This window comes from Schistocerca cancellata, unplaced genomic scaffold (assembly GCF_023864275.1).
Source record: "Schistocerca cancellata isolate TAMUIC-IGC-003103 unplaced genomic scaffold, iqSchCanc2.1 HiC_scaffold_723, whole genome shotgun sequence".
NCBI lineage: Eukaryota > Metazoa > Arthropoda > Insecta > Orthoptera > Acrididae > Schistocerca > Schistocerca cancellata.
In genome coordinates this window covers 5299-33064 of record NW_026046734.1, presented here as the reverse complement: position 1 = coordinate 33064, position 27766 = coordinate 5299, and the positions used below count along the sequence as shown (strand labels likewise).

The 27766-nt window shown below is 39.3% G+C and overlaps 1 protein-coding gene across 1 annotated transcript in view; it reads right to left on the bottom strand.

Annotated features, from left to right (window-relative positions):
- The window catches only part of LOC126141567 (periodic tryptophan protein 2 homolog), a 64423-nt gene extending 39636 nt beyond the window's left edge, over positions 1 to 24787 (bottom strand). The window contains exons 1-7 of the mRNA XM_049915261.1: positions 24738 to 24787; positions 24523 to 24617; positions 24320 to 24448; positions 10906 to 11023; positions 5774 to 6057; positions 4175 to 4400; positions 3666 to 3870 (exon numbers count right to left, since the gene is read on the bottom strand). Coding sequence (XP_049771218.1) covers positions 3666 to 3870; positions 4175 to 4400; positions 5774 to 6057; positions 10906 to 11023; positions 24320 to 24448; positions 24523 to 24617; positions 24738 to 24787 — 1107 coding nt within the window. The remainder of the gene's footprint in view (positions 1 to 3665; positions 3871 to 4174; positions 4401 to 5773; positions 6058 to 10905; positions 11024 to 24319; positions 24449 to 24522; positions 24618 to 24737) is intronic.
- Between the last annotated feature and the right edge of the window lie 2979 nt (positions 24788 to 27766).

Genomic DNA, 27766 nt, shown 5'->3' with positions numbered 1-27766 from the left:
TATCCATTTATGATAGTTCAATGAAACTGTTTTGTACTTTGGCTTTTCATTTCTAAGTCTTTGTTTTAGATACGTGACAGTATCCAGCCAGTTGGTAAACCTATGCTACTACAAATGAGAAAGACATGGTGAGTGTTTCTTACATGCATGTTTATGCGATAGTTATTTATGTCTTTTTGTTCTGTTGTGTATTGTAAATTTGTATTCTTGTTTGCACATTATTGGGAGTTTCTCCGTAATGAGACACACCTGTGACATCACCACTCACAGAACACATTCTTGTATTGCTAATTATGGCCCCTGTATTCTAGGCAGCTGTTCCCTAATTTTTTTGTTGAACAACTTTGAGAGGTAGGAGACACTGCATGATAAAGATTTTCTACAGTGATGACAATACCTACAACTTGCACATTGTACGGATCAGTTGTGCTGCAAATGATTCTGTGTATATAAATTATACTGTTCAGAATGTTACAAAAGTAATCAAATAAAGCATATGTCTAACCCCTACAAGAGAGGATACAAATCAATGTCTTGAATACGAAGATCGCTCTTCATCAAATCTACACACATCAAAAAGCTTTTCCATCACCCTGGTTCCCGACAACTCCTGAAGAAAGGTGTTGACTGTGGATACTGTAGCACAGACACAGTCCCTTTGACTGTTCAGAGATGTCACTAAACCTGCCAAAAGATGTAAACAACTACGCATGAGCAGCACCTATTAAACTGAGGGGGTCCGACAAACGAACAGTTCCAGTGACTCCATCAGAAAGGAGGTACATGGCCCATGTTGTCTGTAGTTCAACCATGCCTAGACGGTCAATGCTGTGGTTCAATTGCATCAGCATTGTTACTTTGTGCCAGGAAGGGCTCTCAACAAGGGAAGTGTCCAGGTGTCTCGGAGTGAACCAAAGTGACACTGTTCAGACATGGAGGAGATACAGAGACACAGGAACTGTCAATGACATGCCTCGCTCAGGCCTCCCAAGGGCTACAACTTCAGTGGACCACCACTACCTATGGATTATGGCTCTGAGGAACCCTGACAGCAGTGCCACGATGTTGAACAATGACTTTCATGTAGCCACAGGACGTCATGTTACAACTCAAGTTGTGCCCAACAGGCTGCACGATGTGCAACTTCACTCCCGACGTCCATATTTGCAACAACAACACCCTGCAGGGCGGTACACATGGGACCAACATCATGCCGAATGGACCGCTCAGGATTGGCATCATGTTCTCTTCACTGATGTGTCACATATGCCTTCAACTAGACAATTGTCGAAGACGTGTTTGGAGGCAACCTGTTCAGGCTGAATGCCTCAGACACACTGTCCAGCAAGGGCAGCAAGGTGGAGGTTGCCTGCTGTTTTGGTATGGAATTATGTGGGGATGATGTATGCCGCTGGTGCTCATGGAAGGCGCTGCAACGGCTGTACGATATGTGAATGCCATCCTCTGACCGATAGTGCAACCATACCGGCAGCATATTGGCGAGGCATTCGTATTCCTGGACAACAATTCGGGCCCCCATTGTGCATATCTTGTGAATGGCTTCCTTCAGGATAACGACATCGCTCGACTAGAGTGGCCAGCATGTTCTCCAGACATGAACCCTATTGAACATGCCTGGGACAGATTGAAAAGGGCTGTTTATGGACGAAGTGACCCCACAAACCACTCTGAGGGATCTATGCCGAATCGCCGTTGAGGAGTGGGACAATCTGGACCAACAGTGCCTTGATGAACTTGTAGATAAGCATGCATCAATGCAAGAGGATGTGCTACTGGGTATTAGAGGTACCGGTGTGTACAGCAATCTGGATCACCACCTCTGAAGGTCTCACTGTATGGTGGTACAACATGCAATGTGTGGTTTTCATGAGCAAATAAGAAGGGTGGAAATAATGTTTATGTTGATCTCTATTCCCATTTTCTGTACAGGTTCTGGAACTCTCAGAACCGAGGTGATGCAAAACCTTTTTTGATGTGTGTGCATACTTTAAATCAGGTGCAATACTCTGACAACCCAAAATGTAACTGTCCTGGATGAAAATACTATACTTCATTGAAAGAAAGAGAACATGAGTTGTTGTGCAGCCCAAAAAAGTCTTATCAGCCCCAGTTCTACTCTGAATATTTTGATACATATTGTGAATTCTCACTGCTGTCAGTGTTTGCAATGTAATGGTAATTTTAAGTGTCCAACAGGCTAAATTTAATTCCATTCAAGTTACTACAAGTAAGTACCACTCTCAGCAAATCCCTGAGAGGTGGGGCCATTTGATACTTTATCCATCATATGATGAGCCATCTGTTTCAGATTTTAAGTGTAGCTTGAAATGAGGGTAATTCCCCCCCCCCCCCCTGTTGAATGTAAATGTCAAATGAAGGTTACCCTGTTGCAGTGCTTCATATATGTCAATTATCAACATTTTCTGAATGTGGGAAATCATTTATACAGGAATGATTTTTCTTGATACAAGAAATCCTTTTCTGATGTGAATGACTGTTAACACTCATCCCACACACAATACAAATGCTTCAAGCACCTCTGTCGCCTTCACTCATCTATTAAACTCAAAGCGAACAATATTTCACAAATATCTGACATCCTTTCACCTCAGATTATATTTTGTAATGCTTAAACAATGTTCACAAGTTTCAAATATGCAAAATACAACACATGGCTGAAAGGCAAATACTAAAATTTCAAGTAAAAAAAAAATGCAATTGATAAATATGTTCACATTGATCTACTCGACAAGACAAACAAACATATGGAGCTTGTATAACAACCCACTTATGTTTCAAGTAGCTTTTAACTGTGACTGTAATTCACACACTTCACTAGTCCTCAAATTGCATACTGTGCGAGCAATGTCTGCACTACTGTGTTATTGAACAGCATTCACTTAGTTTACTGAAGTTATTTTGCATGATAAATTGAACTAAAATAATAAATAATTTTATGCAACAAATGCTAAAGCAGAAACGTGTTCAAGATGTGCCACATTGTGATCACCTGAGCAGACATCTGCTGGTTTCAGGTGGCCAGTGGTGAATGGCCAATGGTCGCTGTATGGAGAGGAAACTAACATAAATTGTTTGAATCTTACTGCACTGTATGTTTCACATGACAATGTTACAGTATAAAGTCGAGTGCTGGCACGCCAGTCCGAAATGAGAAAGCAGAGAAGGCTGTGAAGAAGAAATCAGCCAATTGCATGCCGACCGACCACCCCCAGGACAACAATGTGACGGCAGCACCCTCTATGCAAAGAGGACTTAAGCGCCATGCCAAATGTTTGCAGCCCACTTCTACAGCAGCATGAAGATTAGACACTTCGAGACCAGTGACTTAGGAATTGTATATACTGAAGAGATTTCTTATTTGCTTGTCGCCATTTGCTTGTGATACTTCTGTGTTATTATCAAAGTTAAGTATTGTCATCGGTTCATTTCATAATACACCTCTTTAACATGATTTGCTTGAATTGTTGTCTAGTGATCCGAGAATCAGGTTTCCTAGGCACCCCATATTTGACGAGTAGGCAGGATACAACAACAATAACAAAGATGACCTAGTGAAGACCCAAGGCATCAACATGTCTGATACATTTTCATTCACACTGTTCTTCATAAACAATGGAACTCACCTTCCCATCATCTCCACCAGTCACAATGTGCTGACCATCAGGGGAGTACGAGAGACACCGCATATTGTTGAAATGGCCTTGTTGTTTCATAATGTAAGTTTCACTTTGCCATTCCCATACTAGCAACTGTCCAAGTCCTGGGCTGCCAACTGCCAACCAGTCACCCTCTCGATTTAGTGCGAGGGCTGATATTGCTGTATCTATACTGAAAATGTACAACATCTAATTGCCTTGTTTCCTAATGATGAAACACTAAAACAGAAATATGCTATTTAACTAAATGTTTACTAATCAGTGTAAACTATTGGCTGTGTGCAATAAATGCTTTATTTAGGAATGTAGTGAGTAAACAAGTTTTACAGTTTACAAAACTGTAAAAATTACATGCAAGGAAAATTGGGGAAAATAAATTCCCCTCACTTCACATTCACTTTCAATCGTTACTCTTATAATGCATGTACTGCAAAATCTGAGTGTTGTATAATTAATTAAAGGGCATCAAGTTTCACCTTAAAGAATGTATAAGGTTGACGTCAGGAAGCTCGTGCAGGAGAAATGCACCAGTGGAATATCCTGTAACTAGAAGACGAGTCTTGCGGTGGTAAGTAGCAGCAGTAAGCCTGACACCGAGCTGCCCTTTAAACTCATCACAGAGGTAATGCCTTCCTAGTCTTGTGTAGAACAGCTTCTCAAAGTCCTGTGATGCTCTTGTTTCACTTGACAAACTGCTTTCTTCTGTAAAAACAACCCAAAAAGCATGTATGTAAGAAGATGCCTCCTCCCTCCAAATGCATAAATGTTATTTAAAAGTGTGTGTGTGTGTGTGGGGGGGGGGGGGGACAATAAGATGATTGACAATGACATAACTGTGCCTAAGGTTTATTGAAACTGTCAAAAACTTAAGAATTTTTTACCATGATTACGTGCATCTTATGTGGTTGTTTTACTGGCCCTTTCTCATGATAAACCAAGTGACTTGTTTGATCATGCTCCGGATAAAGGTTCTCTATTCAAATGAGTATACTGATTCATTTCTCTCTCAAACATAAATATAAATAACACTTCAACACAAGAATAAAGTAGCACACAACAGCACAGATCAGTAGTAATGACTACTGTAAAATGGAAACTTTCATGGACTGATATGTCACACTTACTAAAATATTCTGGGCTATTAATGCCATGGTTGGATGAATTTCTTATTGAAGCCCATTTCATCCCTGTCTGCAGAGGACATCTTCAAAGAGGGCAGTATCAGTTTTGAACGACTGATGCACACCCTGGCACACTAATAACTGAAGTAAAAATTCCACTTCCTGCATGATCCTGTGCAGAGGTGTGGCGTCACATTTTGAATGCTTGAGTGCAATTGGCTGTTGTCCAATAGTGCTATTGCCCTGTGGTGGAAGACTGGTACACCTTATCTTCAGCACCAGAATCCAGATGTCATTCAGTTTCACATCCTACCCCTTCTGATGAAAATCATTAGGGTGTTCAAAAATTTATATGGCCTCTCTGAATAACTTTTCAAAGAATCCACTTGTGGCTGCTAGTGCCAGTATCCTACAAAATCAAATACATTGGTCTCCTGCTTGCAAAGCATGTTCTGCAACCACTGACCTGCATTTCTCCCCTTCTATAGTTGTTCTTTTGTTCCTTTAGTTGTTTTTAGACTTCTTTTAGTAGCACCCATGTACACATATCTACAACTCCACAGCATCCTGTAAATTCTTGCTCCTTCTAGCAGTTTATGAGAATCCTTGGTTGACTTTACGTGTTCCTGTATCTTCCAGGTGGATTTTGTAGATTAAAGTGATATTCCCTTTTGTGAAGATTTTTCCTATGCATCAGTAACATCCTTAATGAATGGCACAAAAACTTTGGATTCCTGAGATGTCTGAATACATTTTTGCAGCTGAGAGTTAGCACAACAAAGTAGCTGAAATACTGTACACCTATGGAAAGCTTCTACATATTGCAGTTTGTCACCTAATGTGGCACATATACATGTATCAGCTCTGATAATTTCTTGCTGAATGCAACTAAGACAGGAGTAAAACTTTTAACGTACCATTATTTGCTAGAAAATGAAAGCAGAGACACTGTACCTTTTCTCCTTGGTGTGTCATCTTCAGAGCCACTTTCATCTTTAGTTTCTCGCAATTTTTTTTTTGGAGGTTCTCGAGCCACTAAGTCGTCTATACCAATGTTGCATTCCCAAACACAGACTTGTCCATTGGAACTAACTGTAGTTAGGTCTAAAGAATTATCCTCAAAAAAGCAACCCACCAGGGGATCTGTGTGGCTACCCAGCGAGTATGATTGAAAATTTGCCAATTTTTGTAGACTGTACAATTTTGTTGACATGTCCTTTGAACCAACAGCCAGAATCCTGCAAAAAATGTTTTATGAAACCATAAGCCAATAAACACTTCAACAAGAAGAACTTTAGCAAATACAAAAAACTGAGTAAGGATGTGGCCTGTATGGGGAGAGTAATGCAAAGCATTTGTTAATGTTTTTTTATGGTGGTGACTGTGTGAAAGTACCCTAAAAAGAAGGTCTGCAAGAAAGAAAGAAAGAGTAAAGGCCTGAGACAGGCCTGTGGCTTAGAACCAAAGCGACCAGGCCCTGTCACTGAAATCCTCATTACTGCACAATGTGGGTCAACCAGAGGTTGGCTTTGATGTGGCAACCAGCTGTCTGTCACTGTGACCAATACCATAGTGTCTCAAAATATAGACTTCCCAATCAGAGGTGCATTTACCTGTTGTGTTCTCCCATTGAGGTCTGAGGTAGCATTGACAGATTGATTTGCCATATCAGCAAGCACACAATCATGGAGTGCAAATCAAGCAAACAGAAAAACTTGTCACTGATGTGAAGAAGTACAATTTATTGTATGATAAAGATGATGTAGGTCAAAAGAACATTTTGAATTGTAGAAGGCCAAAACAGAGGGCTTTAGTGCTGAACAGGATTTAAATGGTAAATATTTTTGCAAAGATTTTAATTTCCACACATGCAATAAGTTACATAAAAAATAGTGAAGCACATCACAGTATTATGTAATGGAAATTAATCAGTGCATCTTACAACTAAAACTATGTCATGGGATAATGATATGCACATATACAGATCAGGCTTTATCTCTCACCACAGACAATACAGTGACCAACAGCCTTCACTTAATGACCAAGAGCAGTGGCGTTTGCATAGAGTTGTCAGTGCTAACAGAAAAGCAACACTGCATGAAATAACTGCCGAAACCAATGTGGGACTTACGATGAACATAACCATTAGGACACTGTGGTAAAATTTGGTGTTAATGGGCTACCGCAGAAGGCAGCTGACTTGGGCACCTTTGCTAACAGCGCGACATCACCTGCAGTGCCTCTCTGGGCTTGTGACCACATTGGTTGGAACCTAGACAAATGGAGAGTTGTGACCTGGTCAAACGAGTGCAGATTTCAGTTGGTAGGTAGAATTTGAGGTTGCGCAAACCCATGAAACCGTGGCCCTTTTTGCCAACAAAGCATTGTGCAAGCTGGTGGTGGCTCCATAATGGTGTGGAAAATGTTTATATGGAATGGAATGCGTCCTCTGGTTCAAATGAACCTATCGCTAACTAGAACAGGTTATTTTCAGCTACTTGAAGACCATTTTCAGACATTCAGAGACGGATTTTTTATGGATGAGGATGCTCTATCTCACTGTGCCACAACTGTTTGCAATTGGTTTGAAGAACATTTTGGACTATTCAAGGGAATGACTTTGCTACCCAGATTCCCTGGCACGAATCCCATTAAACATTTATGGGACATAATTGAGAGGTCAGTTTGTGCTCAAAATCCTGTACTGGCAACACTTCCGCAATTGTGGATGACTACAGAGGCAGCATGGCCAAATCTTCCTCCAACGACTTGCTGAGACCATGCCGTGTCAGGTCGCTGCACTATGTCAGACCACATGAGTTCCGACATGGTACTAGGAGATATCCCATGCCTTTTGTCACCTCAGTGTATATTGTGTTGGAGCATAACTATAACTGCAAGTACATAATCAATAATGTGATCGTAGAGCACCTAAATAGAAAGAACCACTGCCTTTGTTGAAATTTGACTTTATCTAAGGCAGTTATGTGTCTTATTTAAGTGAAAATTGTCTAGCCCCACATTGTATTCCTAATTTTGAATTATTTTCATGCTTTCTTCTTTCATTTACAGCTGAAGAAGTTATTCCACACAATAATTCCAAAGTGCAATTTAAAACAATACTTCCAATCTCATGAGAAATGTCTTTGGCACAAGTCTGCCAGCGCACCAAAAACTTGTTCTACGTTCAGCACTTGCAGTCCGTAAAGAGTTTTACATGCTGAATTATGTACGGGTAACACTAAAAGAGAAATTAAATACCTGGTCCAGTTTCACAGAGGTGTCACTTGGTTCAAAAAAATGTTCAGTTATTCAAATTCAATACTGCTAGTAATCTCCAAAAACTCCCCTTTACTGAAAATGGACACAGCTTGCCCTGCAGTTAATTCCATAATGAGGCAACAGAGTGCATTTCTTGGTGGTTGTGACAGATTCGGTTGGTTCTGTGTTTCTACGGCTCAGTTAATTTCTTATGTAGTTGTATAAAATATTCCAAATTTCATAGCATTTTCGCTTTACTGTCTTGTAAATGTCAGAATGTTCTATCTGAAATGAAAATGTGACTGTGCTGTTGTCTTTGTAATTGCACGCAACTTTGACAATATAGAAAATAAAACCTGGCAAGAATGATTCATAAACTTCTTAGGATGAATGCTGAATACTAGAGAACTACATAATGCACCCGAAATTCAGATTTGAGTGAGAACAACAGCATATCTTAACACTATCACATCCTCAACCAATTTTCACAATATATGAAAATACTTGCAAAACGTATCTTAATGAGACATTTCTTCAATACAAAGGCAATACCACTGCCATTAGATCCCTCTTCACACTGATGTCATGCGCCCAACAAAAAGTGCTACATGTGCAAATTGGTAATGCGATATCGACCTCATGACTGAGTGGTTTTTATCAGGAAGTCAAAGTATTTGTCAAGTTATAGTTGAGATGGTGTAAAAAGATCCCCGACAGCTTGCAGTGCTGTTGATAGCTTTCAATTGTGCAGCGCTTATGGCTGCAAATGAAAACAGTTGCCATCTACAGAGCTATAACACGGAGGTGTTGCTATAAAGACGTTTATAAAACTGCTTTTTGTTATTGGTTGAGGAGGCCTGCAAAGCTGGTGTGCCCAGCCCACTGCATCTGTCAAGGATCAACTTACATACTCTAGCTGTAGCTCTGTATGGCCGCCCTGATTCAGGTTTTCCTAAATCATATATGATTTTGGGAAAATGCCGGCACAGTTCCTTTTGCAAGGCCACAGCCGACCATATACTTATATAGTTGTGTGTATGCATAAGGCAGGTTTTTTTTTTTTTTAAAAAAAAGTCAAACTGTAGAAATAGCACAATCAGCAGAAGGAGCACACTGCCACTACTAAGTGCATCTAGTGGCAGGTTTAGACAACGAACTGTTCTTAACATCATTTAACTGTGACTGTTAGTTGTTGAGCCACAGCCAGTGAAGTTAGCATGTGCACAAGCTCTTCATCAGATTAGTGACAACGAAAAGAGCTTGAGGAACAACGTATGATTATGGAATTTTGCTATGTACTTGGCAAAAATTTTAGAGACACATTTAGATTGCTTAGTCAAGTACATGGGGAGGACTGTACGAGGCGAACACAGTGCCGCATGTGGTTTAAGAATTATGAACACAGCAGAAAGTCAATCAGAGAAGTCCCAGGCCCGGACAACGTTCCACATAAACAGCTGATGATAATGATGATGATGATGATGATGATGATGATGTGTTGTGATCTGCGTAAATTGTAGTTTAACTGTCCCAAAAACTGCTGACGAAGAATGCATCACTGCAGGATCATGTTACCAAATTTTGAGTGACAAACTTGTCATGCACAGTGTTGAAATATGTACCGCATTTGTTGACTGGCCTATGTCATAATCAACCAGGAACTGCTTGCTACAACAAATGGCAACAAAAACATCTTTAAGAAGATCACAACAGGAAATGAGATGGGGGTTTATCACTGTGATGTTGAAACAAAGGAGCAGTTACTGCAGTGGGTACGCGAAGGTCTTACCTGTCTATGAACACACGCCGAAGTCCAAAGATCAAGACAAGTGCTGGTCCCATTTTTTGACTGCAAAGTCATTGTAGATCAGAAATCTGTAACACCTGATCAAATGGAAAATAAAGAAGTCTACTATTGAAATTCAGCGCATTTGAGGTATGTTGTGTGCAGGAGGCAGCCTGAATTATGGAAAAACTAGACTTTGATGACACATTATGACAATGCACTAAATCACCCATTACTCCTCGTCTGCAGCTACATGGTGAAACAACAGCCACCTGTTGTGCCCCATCAACCTTATTCTCCAGACCTAGTCCCAGCACACTTTTTCCCATTTTCCAAGCTCAATGCCAAACCATAGAGGAGACTCACAACAATGTGACAAGAATCCTAGAAAGTGTGTTCCAAGATGCTTTCCAAAGATTGAAAAAAATATTGGGAAAGGTGTATTGACAATAGAGGGGACTACTTTGAGGGTGACAGTGCTGAAAATATAATAGAATGAGCAATAAAGATGTTATGAGCAACGTTCAGTCTTTTACTGAACACACCTTGTATGCTGGAGCTATTTATTCTCATTCTATTGTGACGACAATATTTAGGTTACATTAGGTTATCACTGTAAGATTATCCCTGGACGGATAAATGAATGAATACATACTCATATTTTGTAGTGTTTCTAAAGCTAAACTGTGAAAAGAAAAGGATACAGAATAATATTTTGTCCTTATGAAGGCACAAGTGCATGATTTAGACATTTGAGAACATGAGAAAACAGTAGCGTAGGAGTTTACACAAACTACTTTTAAAACACCATTACTAGTCCACCAAATGACATTGTGGAATATGACTGTGTATCTTTCAGCATTTGGCTGCATGTAAATCATGACAGGCTTTTGAAAATCACATTCAAAGTACAAGGGGGGTGGGGGGGGGGGGGGGGGAGAGAATGTGTGTGTGTGTGTGTGTGTGTGTGTGTGTGTGTGTGTGTGTGTGTATGAGAGAGAGAGAGAGAGAGAGAGAGAGAGAGAATAATTCACTATACCTGGAATCAGAAGCCCACTCAATGCATGTCACATCATCAGTTGCATCATGAAAAACTCTTTCCATTATAAACGGATTAATGAGACCAGCTAGGTTATCTGGTGATCTGTAAATAAATACTGCAACAAATGACAATAAAAGTGAAAAATATTTATATTATTGTGAATTATACATTCAAACATTGTAAAACAGATTTACACATGACTGCATATTGTCATAAATCAACACATGCACACTGATGCCAAGAATTTTATTTCTGGATGTGGGGCGGCACACATCACACATATTCCTGCTTTCTTCATCTGGCAGTACTTCTCTTCCTTTTCTTACCAGGGCCGGTGGTCATATTCAAATGCCCTATTTTAATACACTGACCTTTTATTTTAAAAGTGGCATAAATCCACTCTTTTGAAATAATTACAGATCGCATAAATTACACAACATTAATCACAAATTATGAGAAATTTTATTTGTTCATGAAGCTCTCTTGTTGAAGGGTCAAACAAAATTGTATTCACAGCTGTTTGTAGCACCAGCTGATAAGTAATACTTCATATGTTAGTGTACTGCTAGTAGCATAATGGGTGGAGTTGAGCGTGACCCGGTGATGGTACACGTTGCCTGAAATCCTAAAGTTCCAAATTTTCCTATGAAACTTTTATTTTAAAAACAAAGGACACAAAACCAACAAGGTCGACTTACAAACTGACAGCCAGTACGATGTACTTTTTGAAAACACTTGAAAAAGGTTCGAGTCTCACTAGAAACTTTTTTTAAAATTTGAATTCTAAGTTTATTATAAAATTGTGATGTTAAGTGACAAATACTAAATCATAATCTCTCACAGAAGAAGGGGGGGGGGGGATGTGAAAAGACCAGTCTTCATAAATATCTTTCACAAAAACAAAACTTACAACAAATATAAAAGACGCTCTAAAACTTAACAGTGTTGATAAATTTAAATGTATTGGTGAGATAATACAGAAAAATGACTGTAACAGGGAATGGCTAATGAATTCAGGGCAAGGAAGGCGGAAAAGGCCTTTCAGTTGACACAAGGTGTGTACTGGAAGTGATCTACTTTCCTTCATGCAAAGTTAAGCCCTACTTTACAATAACACAAACAGAATGTTTACACACAGCAGACTGCCTGGATTTGACTAAGACAGGAGAAATAGGAAATATTGGGGGTGGGGAGACCCTATGCAAAATACCGAGAACAACAATACACAACGGTAAATACAGGAATAATAAGATCTGTACAAGAAAACTGAACAGCTAAGCCTAATGACAAGAAAATGGAATGATGGTTTACGATTATCTGGTTCAAATGAATGAAAATAGGACATCTAAGAAAATTTTTGAACATGTCAACCACAAAAAATCTCCCTGTTACATTCGGTTTCCTTCTTCCATGAACCATAGACCTTGCCGTTGATGAGGAGGCTTGCATGCCTCAGCAATACAGATAGTCGCAACACAACAGAGGGGCCAGACAAACGTGGTTCCTGAAGAGAGGCAGCAGCCTTTTCAGTAGTTACAGGGTAACAATCTGGATGATTGAATGATCTGGCCTGGTAACATTAACCAAAATGGCCTTGCTGTGCTGGAACTGCAAACGGCTGAAAGCAAGGGGAAACTACAGCCGTAATTTTTCCTGAGAGTATGCAAATTTACTGTATGGTTAAATGATGATGGCGTCCTCTTGGGTAAAATATTTCGGAGGTAAAATAGTCCCCCATTCGGATCTCCGGGTGCGGACTACTCAAGAGGATGCCATTATCAGGAGTAAGAAAACTGGTGTTCTACGGATCAGAGCCTGGAATGTCAGATCCCTTAATCGGGCAGGTAGGTTGGAAAATTTAAAAAGGGAAATGGATAGGTTAAAGTTAGATATAGTGCGAATGTTCGGTGGCAGGAGGAACAAGACTTTTGGTCAGATGAATACAGGGTTATAAATACAAAATCAAATAGGTTTAATAATGAATAAAAACATAGGAGTGTGGGTAAGCTACTACAAACAGCATAGCAAACGCCTTATTGTGGCCAAGATAGACACGAAGCCCATGCCTACTACAGTAGTACAAGTTTATACGCCAACTAGCTCCGCAGATGACAAAAAGATTGATGAAATGTATGATGAGATAAAAGAAATTATTCAAATAGTGAAAGGAGACTGGAATTCGATAGTACGAAAAGGAAGAGAAGGAAAAGTAGTAGGTGAATATGGACTAGGGTAAGGAATAACAGGAAACTGCATGGTAGAATTTTGCACAGAGCATAACTTAATTATAGCTAACACTTGGTTTAAGAATCATGAAAGAAGTTTGTATGTGTGGAAGAGGCCTGGACACACTTGAAGGTTTCAGATAGATTATATAATGGTAAGACAGAGATTTAGGAACCAGGTTTTAAATTGTAAGACATTTCCAGGGGCAGGTGTGGACTCTGACCACAATCTATTGGTTATGAACTGTAGTTTAAAACTGAAAAAAAAAAAAGAAGAAGGTGAGAATTTAAGGATATGAGACCTGGATAAACTGAAAGAACCAAAGGTCGTAGAGAGAAAGAGAGCATTAAGGAATGATTGACAAGAATGGGGAAATACAGTAGAAGAAGAATGGGTAGCTTTGAGACATGAAATAGTGAAGGCAGCAGAGGATCAAGTAGGTAAAAAGACAAGGGCTAGAGAAATCCTTGGGTAACATAAGAGATATTGAATTTAATTGATGAAAGGAGAAAATATAAAAATGCAGTAAATGAAGCAGGCATAAAGAAAAAAAAGTCTCAAAAATGAGATCGACAGTAAGTGCAAAATGGCTAAACAGGGATGGCTACAGGACTAGTGTAAGGATGTAGAGGCATATATCACTAGGAGTAAGGTAGATACTGCCTACAGGAAAACTGAAGAGACCTTTGGAGAGAAGAGAACCACTAGTATGAATATCAAGAACTCAGATGGAAAACCAGTTCTAAGCAAGTAAGGGAAAGCAGGAAGGTGGAAGGAGTATATAAAGGGTCTATACAATGGCAACATAGTTGAGGGCAATATTATGGAAATGGAAGAGGACATAGATGAAGATAGAATGGGAGATATGATACTGCGTGAAGAGTTTGACAGAGCACTGAAAGACCTAAGTTGAAACAAGGCCCTGGGAGTAGACAACATTCCATTAGAACTACTGATAACCTTGGGAAAGCCAGCCCTGACAAAACTCTACCATCTGGTGAGCAAGATGTATGAGACAGGAGAAATACCATCAGACTTTAAGAACAATATAATAATTTCAATCCTAAAGAATGCAAGTGTTTACAGGTGTGAAAATTACCAAACTATCAGTTTAATATGTCATGGCTGCATAATACTCACACGAATTCTTTACAGACAAATGGGAAAACTGGTAGAAGCCAAACTCGGGGAAGATCAGTTTGGATTTTGTAGAGATGTTGGAACACTTGAGGCAATACTGACCCTACGAATTATCTTAGAAGATGGATTAAAGAAAGGAAAACCTACTTTTCTAGCATTTGCAGACTTCAGAAAGCTTTTGACAATGTTGACTGGAATACTCTCTTTGAAATTGTGAAGGTGGCACAGGTCAAATACAGGGAGTGAAAGGCTATTTACAATTTCTACAGGAACCAGATGGCAGTTATAAGATTTGAGGGGCATGAAAGGGAAGCAGTGTTTGGGAAGGGAATCAGACAAGGTTGTAGCCTATCCCTGATGTTATTCAATCTAAATATTGAGCATGCAGCAAAGGACACAAAAGAAAAATTTGGAGTAGAAATTAAAATACATGGAGAAGTAACAAACATTTTGAGGTTTGTCGACTACAGTGTAATTCAGTCAGAGACAGCAAACGACATGGAAGAGCAGTTGAACGGAATGGACAGTGTCTTGAAAGGACAATATAAGACGAAAATCAACAAAAGCAAAATGAGAATAATGGAATGTAGTCTGATTAAATCAGGTGATGCTGAGGGAACTAGATTAGGAAATGAGACACTTAAAAGTAGTAAAGGAGTTTTGCTATTTGGGGAGCAGAAGAACTGATGATGGTTGAAGTAGAGAGGATATAAAATGCAGACTGGCAATGGCAAGGAAAGTGTTAACATCGAGTATAGATGTAAGTGCCAGGAAGTCTTTTCTGAAAGTATTTGTATGGAGTATAGCTGTGTATGGAAGTGAAATATGGACAATAAATAGTTTAGACAAGAAGAGAATAGAAGCTTTCGAAATGTGGTGCTACAGAAGAATGCTGAAGATTAGATGGGCAGATCACGTAACTAATGAGGAGATACTGAACAGAATTGGGGAGAAGAGGAATTCATGGCACAACCTGACTAGAAGAAGGGATCGGTTGGTAGGACACATTCTGAGGCATCAAGGTATCATCAATTTAGTGTTGGAGGGAAGCGCGGAGGGTAAAAATCGTACAGAGAGACTAAGGCATGAATACACTAAACAGATTCAGAAGGAAGTAGGTTGCAATAGTTACTCAGAGATGAAGCTTGCACAGGTTAGAGTAGCATGGAGAGCTGCACCAAACCAGTCTCTGGATTGAAGACAACAACAACAACAACAACAACAACAACATTTGGTTTCCAGAAATCTAAGGTGATCTGAATGACTGTGAATAAAGGAAAATTTTGAACAGAGACATGTTTTTAAAGAAAGTTTTAGATTCCCTTATCCAGAGGAGGGCATTAAGTGCTCCACAGCAGGCTCTAAACAAATGGAAGAAAAGCCTTTCTTATTTTTAATTACTAATCTCAATACAAAGTTAGCATTTGTGATAAAATTTGATACAAAAAGACAAAATATGAAGTACACAAATACCATTGCAGCACAATTCTGGCCTTGTAAAATGGACAGTTATATACTGCTGGAAGATGTCATCGCTGTGAAAGTATCCCATAGCAAAATACTGCCACCACTGGCCTGCATCAGTGGCAGGGTGCATGTTTCAAGCAGCAGTTCACTATGATAATGACGTATCTGGATGCAGCTAACGACCTGGTGTAACATGAGATGTAATTTATCTGACGAGTCTATACGTTTCCCTTGGTGTACAGCATAATCTCGCTTACCCGAGTCCTCTACAATCTTGATTATGTCTTTAGGTCTACAGGGGTCAGCTGCTGCAGAGCCCCATGTTGAGCAATATGTGCTGAGAAGTGTGCTTTGAAAGAATAGTGCCTGTGCCAACACTGTGCTCAGTTCATCATATCTGTCACAAATTGCTTCCTATCCTGCTTCACAGAGTAAGCAATCCTCTGACCATCTTCTACAGTGAGGTGTGGATGTGGCTGATACCTGTCACCAATTTGTGGTTTCACTGCCTTCCAACCACTTTTCATAGATGCTTACAATAGTAGCATGGCGCCAGCTAACGAATTTCGCCGTTTCCCAAGTAATAATAATTTGTCATTTGCCGAAGTTGCTTATGTCACTTGATTTCCGCACTTTCAGCCTGTATTGCGAATAGAATGATTCCCCATTCATTTCTGCTCTGCTTATAAACTTTCCTCGCTGTGCAATGTGCCCCAAATTGCCGCCAGTTGGCATTCACTGTTGGCAGTGGTCATAATATTTTGGCTCATCAATGTATGTATGAGCAAAAACAATTGATTATAGTTTTACGAAAGAAGCCTTGCAATTTATTGCAGCTACTCAATATCAAAAGCAATTCTCTCTCTCTCTCTCTCTCTCTCTCTCTCTCTCTCTCTCTCTCTCTGTGTGTGTGTGTGTGTGTGTGTGTGTGTGTGTGTGTGTGGTTTTTTTTCTTTCTTTCTTCAAAGTTGGTTTTATTGAGTGTTTTTGAGGTCCTCATGCTGCTTTAGGAAACTATTGTCCAGGTGTTGACCTGCAAATTTTGAAATTATGGTGAAGAAACTCTTAAGGTTCCTTGTAAGTTTAACTACATACAAATAAACAAAACAAACACCATCCAAACAGGTCCTGGAAACCCAACAGACAGAATAAAATTAATTTCAACAGAGTACTTAAAAGTTACTATTTGAAACATTAAAGCAATTTCATGACTGGGTTTTCCTATCTTAAACTATACAAAATTAATACGTATGAGTGGGTGTCCAGCTTTGACAGACCATGCAGAGCACCTGTTACTCTCCTGTCTACACCTGTTCAACAGTTTCCAGTGTTAAGCAGCCCCATCATACCTTATGTAAGCAGGCAGCAAGCTTCTGTTTGGTTATGGACAAGAATACAGAAGAATCAGTTTCCTCCCACAAATTATATCATTCAGGAAGGATCTACAATACAACTGCAATCTTGTCAACCAGCCTCAATCAAATGAACATTCACAGATAAATGTGCCAGTATTTGCTACTATTTCCTTGTATCTGAGAACAAGAGTTTACAATAGTGGGAATGGAACAGAACATAAGATGACAAGCATAGCCTATGAACACTGTGTTATTGTTTTTGACACTAGCAATCGTTACACAAGATATAACACTATACAGTTAGAGCCATGATGCAAAACTCTGGTCTTATCTTGCATGGTGTGTGCAGTGTTTCTGACGAAAAAATACAAATGGTGTAAGAATGGAAGAACATAGGTGTCTTAATTGGTACATAAGGATGAAATGTGTGTAGGCAGTGCACTTAACTGTACAGCAGCTCTAGCCTTTCCTTAGCTTTGTTCTCAGAATTTGCAGAGGTCGGTTTATACTTTTTACTGGCTTCTTATGACAACTGGTGAGGAAATTTGAAAGTGGAACACTAATAACTGACAACTGAGATAACCCGAAGAAGGGCTAGCAGTTGAAGACATTTACATTAAGGATAATCTCACATTTCTTACTGAATCTCAGTTTCTTATGTCTGCAGTGCCATATGTGGAGCACTTCAAATATTTTATTAAAGTACATATAAGGAAGACAATATCAATAAAATATCATTAATGAAATGTGAAATATACATTCAACCTGTCACATTGGTTACCAGAAAAAGGGGATTGCTTACAAATTACTCGTGGGACTGATTCTAGAGTATTGCTCATGTATATGGGACCCGTACCAAATAGGACTAACAGGGGATGAAGAAGATACACAGAGAAGGGCAGCACAGATGGTCACAGGTTGGTATGATCCATGAGAGAGAGAGTAACAGAGATACTGAAGACAGACGTAAACTATCACAAGAAAGTCTATTAGTAAGTTCCAAAAACTGGCTGTACATGATGATTCTAGGAAAATCCTATAATCCCTTATGTATCACTCACACAGGGATTATGAGGCTAGATTAGAATAATTACTGCATGCACAGAGGCATTCAAGCAATCTTTCTTCCTGTGCTCCATATGTGAATGGAACAGGAAGAAACCCTAATAACTGGTTTAGTGGGATGTACTCTCTGCCATGCACCTCACAGACATTTGGGAGACCATGGATGTAGGTGTAGATAAAGTCTGCTATATAGTTTTTTGAGGGCAGAGAGAGAGAGAGAGAATAAATCCGGTAAATGATTTTTACTTACCATGAAAAAAACTATAACATAATGGTGATACACCAGTTTATCAACCATGTAATTACACTACAATAAACATATGCACAAGGAAGATATGGTATATCATGTATGGTCAAAAGTACGATCTTATGAGGTATCACATGAAAGTTGTGACTGGACTGAGGACTTTTTGGTAGAGAGCGTAACGAAGCAGGGGTGCCCACTGCTATCCCGTTTTGGTTTTACACTCCTTCAGTAACTTAGTTAAGCAATGAACTTTTATTTAGTTTTTTTTTTTCCATTTTCACTACTCAGATTCCGACTACAGATTCTGTGGCCTTCAGCCTCATAGTACAGAATTCAGAAATAGTTTAAATAAAATTACCCTAGTAAAACATATTATTTCAGTACATTATAATGTCTATTCTGAAAGTAATGAGCTAATTAGTTTTATTGGAAATGCATCCTATTAAAAGTTATGAACAATGACGCATATTGTGCAATACATATTAAGTAAAATTTGAATGAGCTAATAGGTCGAATTCAGCTATAAGACTGCATCCAAAAGAAAGCCTAAATTTTACTGATTCCAGCAAAGTGTTTAAATTAACCAAAAGTCTATTAGTTAAATAGATCTTAGGACTTGAAATCTGTAGCCTGTATGACTTTCAGTGCCAATTGTGACCAAACTACTAAATAATTCCGAGACCTGTTTTGATACTTTTGCTACCTTTATTTTTCAACGTAAAATGACTCCAGTCTCAACTTTGTAAGTGCATTAATTAAGAATTAAGTAAATTTGAATAAGTAAAAATTATTGTTGAAGATGGTTGCCATGGTTAGAAGTCGGGAATTCCCACTGCGGATGCATAAGTTAGTTCCGCGTAATTTAAATTGATACAACTCACTCATGTTATTTAAGTAATAAAACCCAATAGTTTATTTCCAAACCAGTTAGAAAGGATCATTTTAACCCTGGGAAATTATAAACTATAATATATTAACAGAAATAGTCAAATATTCAAGGTCCGACCTGGTGCAGTTCTGTTATTTCTCGGTCAGATTCTCATGGAGCAAAAGTGCAGCAAGTTGGTTAATTTTTCCAGTCGCTACCAAAAAAGTGTAATTGTGAACATTGTTAAAGACTGGAAGTTTCCGACCTACCTAATGTGACGATTAAGTGTAAGAGGCCTGGTCACATGAATATTGTGTGTTTGAGTGATAACAAATAAATTGCACTGTGGTTGTCATAAATGTTCAACAATGAATACAGTCTTGACTTTTGATTTTAGAAAACTTAATCTGGGATCCTGGCTTCTTAATTTCAGTGTGATTTAGGTGAGACGGACACAGCTACCGGGAAGACAATATTGAATAAGCAAAGCAAGGTAGGTCGGGAACACTGCGCACTATCTACTGGGTGAAGAAATGTTTCAATACATCCAGTTGTGACGTGAACTTTAAGTGGCACTAATACAAGGATACAGCCCAGCACATCACAAGAGCACACAGCAAGTTATCTTGGATGGAGAGTCATCTGTCCTCAGATGTAGATGCAACTTCGGATGTGCCCCAGGGAAGTATGTTGGGACCCTTGCTGTTCATGTTGTATATTAATGACCTTGCAGACAATATTAATACTAAAATCAGGCTTTTAGCAGATGATGAAGTTATCTACAATGAAGTACATCCGAGAGAAGCTGCATAAATATTCAGTCAGATCTTGATAAGATTTCAAAGTGGTGCAGAGGCTGGCAACTTGCTCTAAATTTTCAGTAATGTTAAATTTTGCACTTCACAAAATGAAAAAAATGTATTATCCAATGACTAATATAATGAGTCACTATTGGAATTGGTCAACTCATACAAATACCTAGGTGTAACACTTCGTAGGAGTATGAAATGGAATGACCACATAGGCTCAGTCATGGATACAGCAGGTGGTAAGACTTCGATTTATTGGTAGAATACTGGGGAAGTACAATCAGTCTACAATAAAAGAGTGCTTACAAATCACTTGCAAGACTGGTTCTATAATACTGCTCAAATGTGTTGGAGCCGTGCTGGATAGGACTAACAGAGGATATTGAACATATACAGAGAAGGACAGCATGAATGGTCACAGGTTTGTTTAATCCATGGGATAGTGTCACAGAGATACTGAAGGAACTGAACTTGCAGACTCATGAAGACAGACAAACTGTCCTGAGCAACAAAGTTTCAAGAACCAGCTTTAAATGATTACTCTAGGGATATACTACAACCCCTATGTATCACTCACACAGGGATCATGAGGATAAGATCAGAATAATTATTGCACACACAGAAGCATTCAATCATTCTTCCAGCACTCCATACGTGAATGGAACAGAAAGAAACCCTAATAACTGGTACAATGGGACACACCCTCTGCCATGCAGCTCACTGCAGGGTGGAGAAAAATTGTGTCACGAAATTTTAACCTTGGATAGCTGATGCCAGCAGGAAATTAGAGATGTGTACAACGACAACGCACCATTTTTAAACTATGGAAAACTGGCAACACGCGCTCCGATTGCCCTGTTGCCGTTCGTTGGTTGGTGGGCAGCGCTATGGTTGTCAGTTCACACATACAAATATCCCTCACCTTGTCACTGCCCCAACGAATAGGTCTTGTTGTTTGTCTCCAACTCACCTCAGAGGCATTCACACATAAGATTTGCTTCGGAGCACACACACGTCACCTGCGATTTAATCACACAGGAAGCATGGAGGCACAGTATTCATTTGAAGAACAACGAGATATGGTTTTTGTTGACGGACTAGCCAATGGTAATTTGCATGAAGCTGGACGCTTGTATGAGGCACGATACCAAGCAAGATGTCACCAACACCCACAAACGTTTACAGCAGTTCACCGGTGACTTGGTGCAACAGGGTCGTTAGCAGGATAGCACGGTGATGCTGGAAGACCTCTAAAATTAGGGGATGCTGCATTTGAAGATACTGTTCTCGAGTGCTTTGAGGAAGCACCTATGACCAGTACTCTAGCGGCTGAACATGACATGGGGGTCACACATCGGTTAGTATGGGAGGTTTTGAGGGATTATGGCCAGCATCCATTTAGTTTCCACCCTGTCCAAGACCTAAATCCTGTGATGGACTATGAACACAAGTAAGGGTTTTGCCATTGGTTTCTGCGATGTGCTGCACGAGATCCCAACTTCCCTACCACTGTGTTGTTTACTGACGAGTGCACCTTCCATCAGGATGGCCTTTACTACACTCTAAACTGTTCATTAACGGGCAAGGGAATATCCTCACACCACATATGTCCACGGACACCACGAACGATTTTCACTCAACATTTGGGCAGGCATTGTGAGTGACCATCTGATTGGGCCGGCCCGTCTACCTCCTCGACTTACCAGGGCAAATTACCTTCACTTTTTGCAACAAACTCTACCCGGCCTGCTGGAAGACGTTCCCCTGAACATACGGCTATGCATGTGGTTGCAGCATGATGGGGCACCCGCACATAACAATCGTCCTGTGCGCTGATGTCTAAATGAACTCTTCGACTGCTGGGTAATTGGCATACGTACTCGTAGGACACAGCCTCTACGATCACCAGACCTCACGCCACTGGACTTTTTCCTGTAGGGATTCTTCAAGGTTCTAGTTCACCCATCCGGACATGAACCACTTAGAAACAAAGAGGAATTAGTGGATCGCATTCAATATGCTGCCAATCACATCAAGGTAATGGCAGGAATCTTTGAAATAGTTCGGCAAAACACCATTTGACGTTACCAGGCTTGTGTCGTGTCAGAAGGTCACCAGTTCAAGCACCTGCTTTAAGTAAACAATGTCCTAGCTATAAAAAAGACATCAATCATGAAGTGATGCAGGTGGTCCACAATCACATTTACATAGTCCACAGCTGTCATGGTGCCTTTGATTACTACTATAAGACCAATGTATCCCATAGCAAAATACTGCCACCACTGGCTTGCATCAGTGGCATGGTGCATGTTGTAAAAGACTTTCTGTACACGAACTAACAGTTGTTGACGGGTTTGTTCCTGGTACGTTGTATCATGAAACTGCAATGGATGTGTCGGACCCCGACAGATTTGCCCCCAGGCCCTCAGGGTGGAAGGCTGGCACGCCACCATTGAGCGCGCAGGTCACGAGATAGATCGCGATCTCCAGCAGGCAAAGCATTCACAGTCATGTGTTGTCCAGAGCATCTGGCAACAGGGCAGTTCCGCAGCCAATTGGAGCTTGTGGCGCCAAGTTTCGGTAGTTTAAAAATTGTGCATTGTTGACCTACACAACATTAGTAATTTTGGTTCCTACTGACATCAATTATCCAGGGTTAAAATTTCGTGACAATTTTTCTCTGCCCTGTAATTAGATGTATTTTTAATTTTAATCACTATAATAGATACATACTCACACATCTTTCAAGGAAATTTATCGTGCTTTTCCTTTTTAATAAAAATAATTACAAACTCATGAATATTCAGTTCATTCCAGCCTGATACAAGTAGATAATGAATTTATCATCTACTTGGACCTTTGAGTGCTTTGGAAATATTCTACCAATTATATTTCTTTCATTTTGGCATCTGTGTTACGGATCTCTTGGATCCCAAAACGCAGCTGTCACATACATATCTTTCTATGACCTGCATTGAACACTTCAATTCTCAAGCAGCTCATAACAACAACAGAAGTAAACAAGATAGCAGTTGAGAGCTTTCTGTACTGCCAAAGCACAAATGACACAAACTTCCTTTGTGGTTTGCTAAAAGACTAACAGCCAGTGGAATATGAGTGAACCCTAGTAAATGCAAGATGAAAATGCTTGAATGCTGTTGACTTGCAGTCACCTGTCATTTACACCAGATAGAATTCGCATTTGCCAGTTCTAGTTCACTTGTGTCAGTAAACCAATCCACACTGCTGTGTATTACAACTACCACTGCTAGATCAACCATGCTGAGACAAAAACATGCAGTACTGAATGGAGGCTTGAAGATGACGAGTAAAGAGAGCATTACTATTTCAACATCAAGTATCGAGTATGAATGGAACAAGTTTGTTTACAAGCAAGATACACAGTGCATACTATCGACATTTGTACAGTTGTGCAGATGTTTTCAGTGCAATACTGATACAAAGACAAATGGGGCAAGGAATCAAATGGAACATAATTACACTGTACTGAGCAACAGGAAACTACAGGTCACTTATACCAAAATATTTAGAAAATACACCTGCAAAAACCCTGAAATGTTGTCGGTGGCATTAGAGTTCATACAGAGAAAAACCAACAACTTAGAGAAATTCTACCACAGACCACTAACGAAGCAGATAGTAACATGCAGAAATTTTATAGTGATGTTCATTTTTATTAGAGCTAATATTTCTTTCTATGTATATGATAAAGTAACCTTTCTCAGACTTGACTGTAACAAAGTCATGACAAAAAGCTTCAAGTGAATCTTAGAAATCCTGATGATGGAGCTTTCTCTCCAGAATACAAACTGGAAATACAGCAACACCTAAAAAGCTGAAGTACAGAAAGCCGACTGACTCATTCATAAAACATAGATTAAAATGAATTTATTTATTAAGGCCATCTGGAGCTGCCAAGCACAAAAACGACTAAATAATAGGTCACAAATATGAAGAAGGGTCTTTCAGGATCTAATATGCATCACACTTTAAAAAACACCATATTTGTGACTGATGGCTGTTCTTTCCTCGTAATTTACAGATCTAAACCTGTCAGAGCTCCAGCAATTAGTCAGTACACATAAAATTCTGTTTCAAAAGATTCACTGCATTTTTAACCTCTGTTTACATAGTAATAATTTTCTTAGAACCTTCAGTCTATTCTAAGTACAAACACATAGTTTTAAGACAGCACTTTTGATGCAAAACTTACCTTTATTTTCTTTGGAAACAGCAAAGTGTTTGCCATTTGGGCTAAACTTCACACAACTAACTGAATGTTTGAAATGATGCCTGTGTATAACAGTTCGACTGATTAAACTAATAAGATGTGCTTCACCAGCTGGAAAAGAAAAAGATTAAAAATTATTTTCTTTTAGAGATTCTCCATCAACCTACAAAGGCATTACTACTTACCTTCATTTACAGATATTAAGATAGAACCACTTGGTGAGATTTCTGTGGTGGTGTAGTTGAATCTACTTTCAACTGGAAGGGTTGTTGAACGATTGCTGCAATTAGACAAACAAAACATTAGGAAAGCAGGGAAAACAAACTTAAAAGTACATAAAAGCAAGTACAAAACCTTCAATATGGCGTGTGAACGAACAGCTGGATTACAGCTTCAGTACTTATCAATACTGGGCCAGGCTTTTTTTGTACCAAATTGATAATGTGGCATTCTTTATCAAACCTGTTTGTATTATAATCACCATGGAAATGTACTATATTCCACAAAAAGAAGAAACCAATGGACATTCAAACTCCAGGTTTTTACATTACAAAGTAATGGAAAATGACAATGATACAAGGTGATGACATGTGGACAGCTAAATAGCACACAGTGACATAACAAAAAACTTTCTTGGGCTAGCTTCCATTCATTCATCTGGCTACAAGTTCCATTCATTTGTATTTAATTTTCATTACAGCCTTTACTGAATCTTCTATTCCGGTTTATTGTCACATAATTTTGTTTTCATGACTCTAAATTTTTAATCATCTGTTTATTTTGTTTCTTGATCATCTGGTCATGGTTTTCAAATGTCCTAAATATAAAAAAAGCAACCAATGCTTCTATGACTGCAAAGCTTACTTCTACTCTCTCCTTTCCAACATGTTAGTCACAAATTATTTTAGTCTTCTAGTAATTTGTTTTTAGGCTTATTTCCAACTTGCTTTATAAAGTTCTCCCATTTATTGTTGAAGTTTATTTGTGATAGGGTATATAGTACAAAGTCACCAACAAAACAATGGCAATTCGAGTGTGTTCCATGAATACCTATTTCTTCTTCAGTTTACCAGTGTAAAGACCTGCAAACTTCTTACAGCAGTACTGATAATAGTTTAAGTGATAAGGAATCTGCGCCTCTGGCCCCTCTTTCAATTCTAAATCTCCCACTGTTCTGAGGAAGTGTAGTGGAAGCTGCAGCAATTATGGACAACTTCTTCAGTACACTGAGATAGGTTGAATCAATGCCTTCTTTCTCTTGGGCTGTTGGTACAGATTTTATTGAAACTAATTCAAAAGTTTTTTTATTACTTACATAACCAGGACAATGTGGTAATTCATACTCATTATCCACTCTGTAGTTTTATTTACAACGTGTAAATGGTCCACTGTGATCTATCCACTGCTCAGGTCAGTTGTAATGAAATCTAGACTTTTTCCCACACAATTGGTAATGGTTTAAGTAAATATCTTACACACTGTGGAGAGGAGGCTGATGTGTTTACAGGTTGTCTTTTGTGTCTCCTTTTTATGTGAAGTCCAACAAATTTAACACTGTTATTGTTTGGGAGAATTTTCTTCCTTCACAGACAATCTGTACACATTTTGGAAGTTAATTTTTTATTACACTGACACCAGATTTAATGACTTCCAATGAAACACCATTTCCACATGCCTTTCCTTTTTCCATATTTTGAATGGCTTTATGTACCTTATTTGGCTTCAGTTATGAAAAGTCTTATTATTATCATTCCTAAAAAATTTCTGGAGGTATAAGGGAGCCCAAAAACCATACCCACAGTTAGTTGGGAGTTAAGGGACTGAACAGCAAGATCATCAGTCTGTCAGTCAAGGGGTAGCTCATCTGGAGTTAGTGATGTCCAGTGGAAATGTGATGAGATGATGGAAGTACTCGTAAGTGATAAAATCACGGTACTAAGGCACTACTGATGCCAGAGGTGAGAAAAAATTTACAAAGGAGAAAAAGAATATGGATTCAGCCAGTACATATGTCAGATCAGGTGAAAGGTGTCCCAGGGCTCACGTGTAGCAATAGTCACCGTACCCACATCTGACCACCCATCACCCACAATTAAGGGTGAAGGTAGTTACAGAGTAAAGAATGCCTCTTGGCTGGGAGATTTATACGAGTAAAATTGGGAAGCCTAAAATGTGATGGGCATCAGTTGGACCATCAATAATAAAACACTGTACAAGGAATAACTACGGCAGAAGATGGTTATCCTCCAAGGCTCTGCAGGTGATAGGAGCCATCCCTCCCACAGCCGTCCTACCCCTGAACAATTATAGAAAAAATACGAAATAGGGGAACAGCACTCACTATTCAACAGAATGCTATTCCTAAAATAAAAAATAGGGTGTGATCGAAAAAGAGAGAAGCCACATTGAAAAGCAATTAAAACAAAGTAAAAATGGAAACACCCAAGTCCAATAACTTCACCCCACCTCGAAGTTAGTTTAAAATGTTATATCTGAGAATAAAAACTACGTTCATGGAGAAATTGGAGAATCAGATCAAATGTCTCTCAATTGTCTGCCAATATTAAAGGCAAATAATCTGGAAGAACATGCTTACTATGGAGAACCACCAGTGGACTGCCATCAGGATATTAGCTACTATCTGTTAAGACTCCACAACCACAATGTGGATGAGGCTTGTTACATAAAGTAAAACTAAGGGTTAACCTTGTATGACCAAAATGGAGATGACATAGGAAGGAGGAGTGACATGTAGCAGAGTTTCTTGGAAGTGGCAGTAAATCACCAGATGTTCCATCTCCAAGTGAGAAGAGGCCTTATTTGCACCCACAAATCTGCACCTGGATCAAAGCAAATCAAGTAATCACTTCTATAGTTCAACAATCAGTCAGTTCATTCTTTGGGATACCCACATGACTTGGGACCAGAGAAAGACAGGAGCAGGCACTATGACTAAGGTCACAAAGGAGGTCATGAACATCAGATATCAAATGGTGATTAGTGTAACACTGATCAACAGCCTGGAAGCTGCTCACTGAGTCACTACATAGTCAAGGGAGACCAGTTTCAGTTTCATAGATTAATGGTTATCAGCTCCACTGTAGAAACACTGAATACTCCTGGCAACAAATGATTTACCTGACCAATAGGAGATGTAAAAGCATATCCTGCCCTAGACATGATTTGAGAGCTGCCAGTGTAAATGATGCTTCACATGAACTGAAAGGAACAGGCTGCAAAAGGTCATGGGAGTGGGGGGACAATCTTTAGGGCCTTAAAATAGACTAGCTCTAATCTTCTAATTTGCAGCCTGGGTATGATGATGAACTGGATCTAACAATTTCAAAGCTGAAGATGCCAGTGAACCCTGAATCTGGCTACCACAGTCCAATTGGGAATGAAACCAGGGCCCAGGCAGCACTATATGCA